This window comes from Aedes albopictus, chromosome 3 (assembly GCF_035046485.1).
Source record: "Aedes albopictus strain Foshan chromosome 3, AalbF5, whole genome shotgun sequence".
Classification (NCBI taxonomy): Eukaryota; Metazoa; Arthropoda; class Insecta; order Diptera; family Culicidae; genus Aedes; species Aedes albopictus.
The window spans coordinates 313,638,292-313,649,328 of NC_085138.1; the positions used below are offsets into that span (position 1 = coordinate 313,638,292).

At 41.6% G+C, this 11,037-nt stretch overlaps 1 protein-coding gene across 1 annotated transcript; it reads right to left on the bottom strand.

Annotated features, from left to right (window-relative positions):
* Nucleotides 1–7,486: 7,486 nt before the first annotated feature.
* Nucleotides 7,487–9,490, bottom strand: LOC134291484 (pickpocket protein 28-like). Its single transcript, XM_062859261.1, has 3 exons — nucleotides 8,477–9,490; nucleotides 7,906–8,414; nucleotides 7,487–7,849 (listed from the first exon to the last, which is right to left on the bottom strand). Exons 1-3 carry the CDS (start codon nucleotides 9,107–9,109, stop codon nucleotides 7,546–7,548), a joined length of 1,446 nt encoding a protein of 481 aa, XP_062715245.1. The 5' UTR covers nucleotides 9,110–9,490; the 3' UTR covers nucleotides 7,487–7,545.
* Between the last annotated feature and the right edge of the window lie 1,547 nt (nucleotides 9,491–11,037).

The following is an 11,037-nucleotide window of genomic DNA, read 5'->3' on the forward strand; positions in this document are numbered from 1 at the left end:
CCTTACCATCATTTTAGGCAAATATTTTTTTTATTTTTACGGTTGGCTTAAGAACTTCTTCTAGTATATTTGATTGAAATGTGTTACTTGGGAGAGCTTCATCTGTGATTTCTCCTGGTATAATTTCCGCGGTTATGAGGTTTCTCCAAGAATTCCTGGATTTCTCCAAAAATTACTTCAGAAGCTCGTTCCTGGTTTCCTCCAGAAATTTTATCTGAGATAACCCCAACACTTTATTCTAGGATTTCTTCAGGCATTGCTTCCGCGGTATCTTCAGTTATTGATTCCAGGATTTCTCTACGGAGTTCTATCTGTAATTTCTAAGGGAGCTCTATCTGAAAATTTTCTTGGAGTTCCTTCAGAAGTTACGTCTGAGATTCTTCTTGGATCTTTTTGAGATTCCTCTAGAGCTGCACGGAATTTCTTCCCGGATTTCTCCTGGAGTTTCGGGCATCCTCCAGGAATTGGTTCCGCTTGTTTTCGTAATTTCTTTTCAAATTTTCACTTGGAGCACCTTTTTAGGAGCAGTATCTCCTATTTTTTTAAATATGTTCAGAAGTTTTTTTTGATTTCCAGAAGAAATTTCTGTAAAAATGGAATTTCAGAAGGATCTAACGAAAGAAATGCCCAAAAATATGTTTACGTAGCTTACGAACAGCGCCAGTTTCCGGAGAAATCTCGGAAGAAGATCCCGGGGGAATCCCGGAAGTAGTTCCCACAAAAAGTTCCTGGACAATTCCCGGAAGAAATTCTTGGAGGAATCTCGTAAAGAGCTCCCGGAGAAATCCCAGAATAAATTCTCGGACGAATTCCAGAAGGACTTCTTAAAGCAATCCCGGAAGTCGTTCCTGAGAGAATCCCGGGAAAAGTTCTAGAAAAAAAAACAATTCGGTAGAAGTTTTTGGAGGAATCCCGGAAGGAGTTCAAAAAAAAAATCCGGAAGGAGTTCCTGGAGAAATCCAAGAAGGAGTACATGCGAAATCCAAGAAGTTCCCTGAGGAATGCCAGAAGGTGTTCCCAAAAGAATTTCCAGGATTCCTTCTGAGATTCCTATTGGTACTTCAAGGCATTCGTTTCGGAATTTTTCCAGGAGCTTCAAGAATCCTCCGGGAATTGTTTCAGGGAATCCTTCTGGAATATCTTCCAAGATTCATCCAGGAGATACTTCTGCGTTTCTCATAATACTGTCTTTTTGAATGTCTTCAGAAGTTTTTGTTTCTGGAATTTAACGGAAGAAATTACCAAAAATGAGTCTACGTAGTTAATTGATTACGATTGCAACGAAGCAGTTTCCGGAGGAATCCCGGAAGTCTATCCCGGAGGAAACTTGAAAGGAGCTCCCGCAGAAAGTTCCTGGAAGAAACCCGGAAGAGCTTTTTGAAGGAATCTAGGAAAGAGTTCCTGGAGGAATCTCAGATGGAATTCCCGAAAGAATGCCAGAGAGAATTCCCGGAGGAATGTCAGAAGGAATTCCGGGAAGAATCCCAGAAGGAGTTTTCGAAACTATCTCGGAAGCAGTTTATGAAAGAGTTCCGAGAGCAGTTCTTGTGAAAAAAAAACAGGAGAAGCTCTTAAAGGACTGGCTTCTTCAGCGGTGTTGAGATAATTCCATATTCAGAATCTGCATGCACAACTGAGCCGATATCCAAATTTTCATGAATTTTGGTGCCCGGGAACCTATTAAAAATTCAGTTTGAAGTTTGTATGGGAGTAATTTGTCGAACCACCCCTCGTTGCATTTTGTACTGGGCGGAGCTGTCAAGCAGTTGGCCAGCTGTCAAAAGGTGATTTCGAAAAATCTCTTCGAAAGCGATTTTAGGTGCCAAAATGAAGTTCTAAAAATCTGAAAAAAAATCATGGTGGTTCAGAAAGAGGTGCTCGTATAAAATCAAAAAATCAATACATTTTTCTTAATTTAAAAACCCAATTCCCGGAAGAATCTTTCAGAGGAATCCCAGAAAAAGTTCCTCACAGAATCCCGGATAAATAAATCACGAAAGCAGTTCCTGAAATAATCTGGGAGGAAGTTTCCGGGGATATTCAGGTGTACCCGAAAGAATCTCGGAAGTTCCTTAAGGAAACCTGGAGATGGTTTTTCGAGGAATCTCGTAAGAAATTCCTGGAGAAATTGTAGAGGGAATTCCTGGAGGAGTCCCAGAAGAAATTTCCGAAGGAGTTTCGGAAAAAAATTATTGCTTCAATACCGGAAGCAGTTCTAGGAGGAATATCGGAAGAAGTTTTCTGTAGGATTCCCGGAAGGATTCCCTTGATGAAAGATCATAAATCAAAAAAAAAATCTGAAGAAATCTCAGAAGAAACTGCTGTAGGAATCTCGTATGTTACTCTTGGACGAGTCCTAATGGAATTCCGGAAAGAACCCCTGCAAGAATATTTCCAGACGCAATCCAGGAAAGAACATCTGGAGGCATTCCAGAAGAAATATCCGGTAAAATTCCTGGAACGATTCTAGAAGGAACTCCGGGTGCACTCTCAGAAGAAAATCCATGAGGAATCCCAGAAGGAACAATGGAACGAACTCATACGTAAGGGGATATCTAAGGGAATCCCAGTAGGAACTTCTGAATGAATACCAAAAAGAATTCCATAAGAAACCTCGGAGGGAATTCTGTTAGGATTTCATGGAATCTATTTAAGAATCTTCGATGACACTTCTGGATGAGTCCTTAGAAGAGTCTCAGAGGACTCCACCGTTACCTGATCATTCAGTTTATTACTGAAAAGTTGTTTTTGCCTTTCTCGTACACCAAGTGTACTGGAAAGGCTATATGTTCACTCCAAAAATGACTTTTTGATAGGAGGCCCGGAGGTTCGAGTCACATATACCAATCAACTCAGCTCGACGAATCGAGGTGATGTCTGTGTGTGTGTATGTGTGTGTGTATGTGTGTGTGTATGTGTGTGTGTATGTGTGTGTGTATGTGTGTGTGTATGTATGTGTGTATGTGTACAAAAAAACTCACATCACTTTTTGGCAGTAAACCTCAACCGATTTTAATGACCGACGGTTCATTCGACGCGGAATCTGGTCCCATTGTTTCCTATTGAAAATGGTTCGGATCGGTCCAGCCGTTCCGGAGTTATGACCATTTAGGTGATCCGGACCGGTACCCCAGGAAGGGGCCAGATATGAAAACGCTCCAAACCCATGCATGCGACACATCAAACTACGGCATTTTCGATAACTTGATGAATGGTAAGCAGGAAAATGGTCTCAGACCATATCTGAACCGGTAGTGTCCCGGAAACGGTTCCGGGTGTTCCGCTAGAAGTGGCCAAACATAAAAGCGAACTAAACCCATGCATGTGACATATCAAACCGCGGCTTTATTGAAAACCAGATGATTGGTAAGCAAGACAATAGTCTCAGACCATATCTGAACCGGTTCTGTTTCGGAACCGGTTCCAGTGTCCCGTCGGATGTGGCCAAGTATAAAAGTTAACCAAACCTATGCATGCGACATATCAAATAGTGGCTTTTTTGATATCCTGATGATCAGTAAGCAGGAAAAAATTCTCAAAACATATCGGAACCAGTAGTGATCCGGAACCGGTTCCAGGTGATCCGCCGGAAGTGGCCAAATATAAAAATGAACTAAATCCATGCATGCGACATATCAAACCACGTCTTTTTCGATATCCTTGTGAACAGTAAGCAGGAAAATATTCTCAGAACATATCTGAACCAGAAGGAATCCAGAACCAGTTCCGGGTGTCCCGCCGGAAATGGCCAAATAAGAAACTGAACCAAACCCGTGCATGCAACACATCAAATCGCGGCTTTTTTGATAACAAGATGAACGGTTAGCAAGAAAATTTGCTCAGGCAACATCAGAAACTACTGGTACTGTACCGGAATCGATTCCGGGTGCCCCGCCAAAAGTAATCAAATGTTAAAGTGAACCAAACCCATGCATGCGACACATCAAATCCTGGCTTTTTAGGTGTCTTGATTTAGCCAAAAAAGTTTCCGACAATATTTGGGACAACCGATACGGTTCCGCAACTGATTACGGGTGTTCCGCCGGAAGTGGTAAAATGTAAAGGAGAACCAAACCCATAAATGCGACACATAAAATTACTTTTAATACCATTAGTGTGCCGAAACCGGTTCCAGGTGGCCCGCCAGCTGGAAATGTAGAACGAAACCAAACGCATGCACGCATCACATTAAATAACGGCTTCTTCAATAACGCGAAAAACAGTCAGCAAGAAAATAGGTCACATTTAAGGCTACCAGTAGTGTTCCGGAATGTGTTTTGAGTGTCTCGCCGGAACTGACGAAATGAAAAAATGAACCACACTCATGCATACGGTTCAACAATTCGCGACTTTTTAGGAAAACTGATTCACAACTGGGGTCTCCGATTAGCCTAGTGGTTAAATTTATGGATCGCTAATCCGGAGACGGTGGGTGTCAGTATCAGCTGCACGAGGAGCCGCTTCGGGTGTGAGTAACAGCACAGTATCGGATCATTCGTGCATGGGACACGCTTGTATGGAAAAAAATAAATCCTCGCTCCAGTCGACTTTTTGGATTCCATTTTGGTCCCATATGAACTGTACAAAATTTCAGAGCAATCGGTGAAACTATAATTTAGCGCAAGCGATTCGAAGTTTGCATAGGATTTACTATAGGAAAAATTACACTTCCAGACAAAAAAAAATCCCAGAGCTCTTAATTCAAATCGATCAACGCTTCTTTTATAAACATAATTTGTGAACTATTTCTTCACACGAATGCACTGTTAGTGTAAAGTGTCGATAATAAAACAAAAAAAAAACTATTTCTTCGAAGACCGCTGTATATCACTGTGACATTTGATTATTTTTTAATTCGACAAATGTCGAATGAGCGAGGTACGAATTAAAAAGAGTCGCATTAAAAAGTGATTAATACGGGGGGTTTGACACTTGACAGTACATCAAATAGCAGCTTTTTCGATAACACGATGATCGATTCGTAAGACCATATTTTAGACAACCGGTAGTGTCCCGAAACCGGTTCTGGGTGTCCCACTGGAAGTGGTCAAACGTAACAGTGATCCATACCCATGCACGCGATACATGAAATCGGGATTTTCTAAGTAATCTAATTAACATTAGCAATGAAATGGTCTTATACTATACTTGGGAGACTCGGTAGTGCCCCGGAACCAGTTCCGGGTTTCCCACCGAAATTGACCAAATGTACAGTGCGACACATCAAACCACGGCTTTTTTAATAACCTGAGGAACGATTAGCTATAAAATAGGCTCACACCACATTAGAGACTACCGGTGAACAAAATCAATACAAACGATAAATATGTGTAAGAGAAACAAAATTTGACAAATTAAACACGCATACGAACAGACTATACTCACTACAAATCGTTGTTGTTTTCAACGGTTGATTCAAATATTTATCAGTTCGCCAATTGAACGCTTACAGCACGATTTGTGCTCCTGTTTGGCGTTTATTCACTACCGCCGTCTAGCTAACGGATCGCAATTTGTTGCAAGTGATATGTCTGTTTATCTGTGCTGTGCTCATCAAATCACACAATTTCAGATTCCTGAGGTGTAAACATTATGCTTTTTGTTGAAATTCGCGAAATTGAGTTTTTACTCACTTTTAAGTGTCGCAACTCGATTCGAATGAGTGCATATTGTAGCTCTTGATTAGCTCAATGATGCGCAATGCCAATAATCGGTTCAAATTAATTTCGCATCTGCAACTTCGCATGTCACGCGAGTCGCGACTTCGGTTTGGTGATGCGACGATAATATAGGGAAGGATCATTTATTACGTCCATCGTTTTTCGGGATTTCTAGACCCCCCTCCCTCCTCTTTCACGCTATTTCCCTATAGCTTATACACGTACTGTCACACTTTCCTAGACACCCCCCCCCCACCCTCCCCCAAATGTTGGACCTTTGTTTTTAGAACGTTCCCATACAGTAGGATGAGTCAACGTCGTATGGGAAAATTTGAATTTAATCGTATCATTCCCGAACAAAGGTTTTTTAATCCCCTTTTGCGTATAAAATTACTGGGTAAAATTTTAATGGACTGGTTGCGCCCTCGCGCTCTGTAAGTGGTAGAAATTTACATGAAAAATTTCACATAATTGCATTTTTTGTCAAATTTTACATGAATTTTGTAACCTATGATATGATAATAAAATATAGCCTAAAGTGTGCAAAAAACATTGGCGACGATCGCAAAGTGATCTGTGATTGTGTAAAAAGTTATATCTTGGCTTGTAAAAATCGTCTTGATATTGATCGGCCTCCAGTGTTAGTGAAGATGCTCAAACAGTCAAGTGAGAAGTCTGATATTTTTCAGCTCTGCTTATACGTTGAACCTCGCGTTGAACATAACGTTGGACTATGTGCCATCAATAAGTTTTAAGTCAATTCATGGATGGCTTTGATAAAATGCTTGCTTTTCTTATAAAGTACTAGCTGTCCCGGCAAACGTCGTTCTGCCTGCCTACTGTGTTTTTTGACATGCAGCTCTATAGGGACATCCCACGCGAAGTCATCTGTATGGGTGCCCCCGTTCCAGAGACCGGAGAGGTCTCACACCAAGCTAAGAACCTTCCCCGGCCCCAACAGCACCCACATACAAAATTTCACACCGATCGGTTCAGTAGTTTCCGAACCCATAGCGGTCAGACAGACAGACAGACAGACAGACAGACAGACAAACAGACAGAAATTCATTTTTATATATATAGATTTAGCAGGATTCAGAACACTTTGGCTTACATCGACGGAAAGATCGTGAGAGCATATTCGACGAGAAAGGCACTATCACCGCTAGGTGGATTAATTTGGGTTTTTAAAGATCAATTTTGAATTTTCAAGAGTACTCTTAAGTTAGAACGGATTGATCCGCACAGTTTATGTTTAATGCACTCTGCTGGACATCTCTGAAATACAGCCTGTATTTGAACCGAATACCCATGGTATCTTGCTTAGAGTTTTTTTTTTCTGGTTTCCGCTCAACCATTCGGGCAATCAACCTGTTATCTCACCAGATTACCTCATCATAAGAAGCATTCTGAAATATTACCAGTTTCCGCACCTCTTGGAGTCCTACCAGGACCATTGGTTCCGAAAGGGTTTATTGAAAGAAGAGTATCCGTATTTGACCTCCTCAATGCACCACTACAACCACTCTTCTTTTGATATAGACGAAAAAACTCAAGTTTCGAAGGCACAGTGTGTGTTTAAATGCTTGAGTGGGATTCGAACCCACGACTTCGTATCGCTAGTCAGGCGCTTCAACCAACTAAGCCACAGAACAAGTTACGATTCTGTGGAATAGAAAGTCAGATCTAAAGCACCACCCTAACCGGGTGTTTGATTTATTTTACTAAGCATCATAGTGTTTAAGATATCTGGTGACAAAGGTATCAATATAAATATAAGAAGAAGATCTAAAATAATAGCTTAAACATACACACATACGTTGCTGTCTGATAAACTGATATAAAGATTTTATTTTCAAAATTTACTTATATTGCAACAAACCGGCTAAAATCCTTCAAACCATTTCTGCTTTCTTGCATATGGTTCAACACGTAGATGGATCCGATGACCACGACTCCGCACACGTTGTTTACTGTTTCTCTGCTGTAGTCTTGGTAGATCTCTTCTGAATCGTCGAACGCAACAATAGTATACAATTTCCGCCAAACTCAGCATACTGGATCCCATCAGAAGCGCAAACAGACCTCCGAGCTGCGCAATGGCCTGGTTCATTCCCATTTGTTCTATGCGCCACAATGGGAAGTAGTGTCTTTCTCTCAACGAAACGAACATCACCCCAGGATCTGCGCTGTAAATTAGAGATTTTTTTAACAGATGCTTAGAGTTCACCGAAGGGTCTAATACTTATCACGCATGAAGTCCAACTTGAATGGTAAGTCGTTGATGGGCATTTGCGTATACCCCACCTCATATTGAATCGACGCACATGAAGGAAGACAATGGCAAAAGTAGTGTTTCTTCCCGGCCAATTTTGCCTTTACAGTTAACTCGAACAATACATTAAGGGCATTATTATAACAGTCTATTTTGTCTACATCGCAAACTTTTGTATCGGCCAATCGAGGCATGGAGAATTTTACGCAGCCACATTTCATCAACGTATAGTTGGCAACACATTCAACAATACAGTTGACGGCATTGTAATGCCGGAAAAATTGAAGATAATATTCGTCGGCGTAAAAGCATTTCCTCTTGATTGGATCGATGGATCTAAGCAGTTCAGACGCTTTGTGGACCTGTGGGCTCACGGTCACGAAAGCAGCACTCATATTATTCAAGCGATAAAATAGATCTCCTGTTACAGGAAACTCGTCTGGAGAATGGATTGAGAATTTGAAACCTGCATACGGCCCCTAAGAAAAAATAACAAAACATTATGAGTTGAACATAATGGCTATATGAAATATGACATTACCATGCACAAGGGCTCTTGGTCAACGCGATTAACGGTCATCCCTAATACAACTCCTGTGATCATTCCATTGGAAAGAGGTCGATGCGGATATGCATTAAATCCTGCTCCTGTGCGATATCCATGCTCATGAGTCCAGTCGGAAGGAGGGGGTTTATTGGAGAAGTTCAGAAAGTCAGGTGAGATCTGCTCCTTTCTGTAGATTTCTTCCAGAGCCAATGAGTTGAACGTATAACAAATTCCATCATCTACCAAGCGTTCCATCATTATACTTTTACACGGAATATCTCTCGATCTCCACCAACAATGAACCATTATGGTTTCCAGCGGTTGTGTCATAACTCGTAGATTGTCAACGATATTTCCCTTTCCTGTCGAATTATGTTTCGTCAGACTCTTTTGAAAATCGCAAACATGCGCCAGAGCACGTAGCTTACTTTCGATGTCTCCATCCAACATCGTAGCATTTCGATCCATCATTTCCAACGCCCATGTCAAATTGAACATATCCGCACGTGATTTCGATAGAGGACAAACTGTGATGGCCGGAAACGGGATCGTCGACACAGGCATCAGATCAGAACCATACACAATGGTAACCGGATCAGCATCCCACTTCTCGTACATCTTAACCATAGAGAATATGCATGCCCCCAAGGATGCTCCGAGCCACAAGATCCACCACAACCTGAAAATGGGATGGTGGATAACCTGATTGATTCACGAAAAATCAAGTCGAAGTACTTTTCTTCTTTTCCAATGTGCCGCATTGTCAAGTAACGAACAGCGAATACGAAGTTCTCAGAAATATATTCATTGAGGTATAACTTCCACGATTTGGTTTCATTCATAGCGAAAAGCAGAGTCTACTCTAAACAGATTTGTATCAATCGTTAGAGTATAGCCTCCTAGAAGTGTGTCAAAAGGGGTAACAATTAGCATCACGCGAACATTAAATCATTAAATCAAGTACTGCTTCAACAACAGTGAAGAGTGTCGTGATGACCATGGCGATAACAATTTGTTTTAAAATCTGTGAAATAAGTTCTTTGTGGCAATGGTTCAAAGACGTAAAACTGGAGCATTATTAATTGGGTTATGAGGAAAAAATAGCTGACATCATAGGTGGACCTCGATTCGATAAAATTGCACCACGGCAAACAGTGCATAACTTTTGATTACTACTACTTACTTTCAGTCCTGGGCACCCACGGTGGTGCAGAGGGCCGAATTGAAATGCACATCTTCGCTATCTGACGGAGGCGATGGCCACGTGCACTTCTCGACTTCTCACTATTACCACACTTCCGTGACAAGCTCCTCCAACCTTGATTTTATAAAAAATATTTGTAGGTTTTTGCGCTTGCTGTCCTTTCTATGTTCGAGGATCATATCTTGGGGGTACAAATACGTCCCATAGCTCCTAGATTCGTGGGCTTGGCATCGTTCCTTATCACTTTCAGGACCTCCGAATATATGGACTCGTCGATCTTGTCAATGAGAGCGTCACGCTTCTCTCACACTTGGCTGCTCCTACACCTTTTTGCCTTTCTTGTACACTAAGTGCACTGGAAAGGCTATATGTTCACTTAAAAAACGATTTTTCGAAAAAAAAAAGGCTCGGAGGATCAAGTCGCATATATGTACCAATCCACACAGTTCGACGAATTGAGATGATGTCTGTTGTGTATCTGTCAGTGTGTGGATTTTTATCGCGAACCACTGAATGGTCCATGCTCAGCAAGTGATACATTCGCGAATGTAACATTTCGTGAACCGACATGCTCGGGTACGCTCCTCGAAATGTTGTTCATTCTCTTGTCCGGTTCGATACGAGCGCGCAATCAAGAGAGAAGAAGCTCGATGAAGCTAATGAAACCGTTGCATTCGGTAAGAATATTTTATTGTCATAATTCTTTTTTATTGGAACTGCAGATTGTCAACGTCATGAATACAGTTAAATTAAATAGTAGTTCACGTTTTTAAAGCAAAAACGCAATAAATACTGATAAAAATAACGATTATTCACAGTTGTTCCAAACCAACGATGAGAGATCATCGGTAAGTGTTACAGTTAGCGATGCCCGCTCATCGCCGCAGCTTGTCTATATCGGAGTATCTTCTTTGTGTTCCTTCGTGAACCATGCGACTCGACGAGAGAACATACACCGCTTGGTAATTGAAACAGAACCAACAGAAGGGAAGAAAAACTGCAGAGTGGTTCACTGATCACTTTTTCGTCCAAACACTGGTATCTGTATATATGTCTGTGCGCAAAATAAGTTCACTCATTTTTAAGGCACTTCCCATTGGCCAATTTTACGGATTATAGCTCGAATCGGTGGTACGGTACCGGCGACCGCCACGGTACAATCTAGAGAGACTGAAACAACCGGATGTCGCCTCAGCATACGCGCAGAATCTCGAGACCGCGTTGCCAGATGAGGGCGAGCTAGATGAGCCCCCTCTAGAGGACTGCTGGAGTAGGGGAGACTGAGGAGACTTGATCCCTGGGGAGACTTGTTCCCCCCATATTTTCTCGGAATCAAAAACATTTTTCTTCT

Coding starts and splice junctions, on each gene's coding strand:
- LOC134291484 (XM_062859261.1), bottom strand. CDS start 9,109: ATGGTTAAGATGTACGAGAAGTGGGATGCTGATCCGGTTACCATTGTG. Junction 8,415..8,476: donor ACCAAGAGCCCTTGTGCATG/GTAATGTCATAT, acceptor ATTTTTTCTTAG/GGGCCGTATGCAGGTTTCAA. Junction 7,850..7,905: donor TTGGACTTCATGCGTGATAA/GTATTAGACCCT, acceptor TCTAATTTACAG/CGCAGATCCTGGGGTGATGT.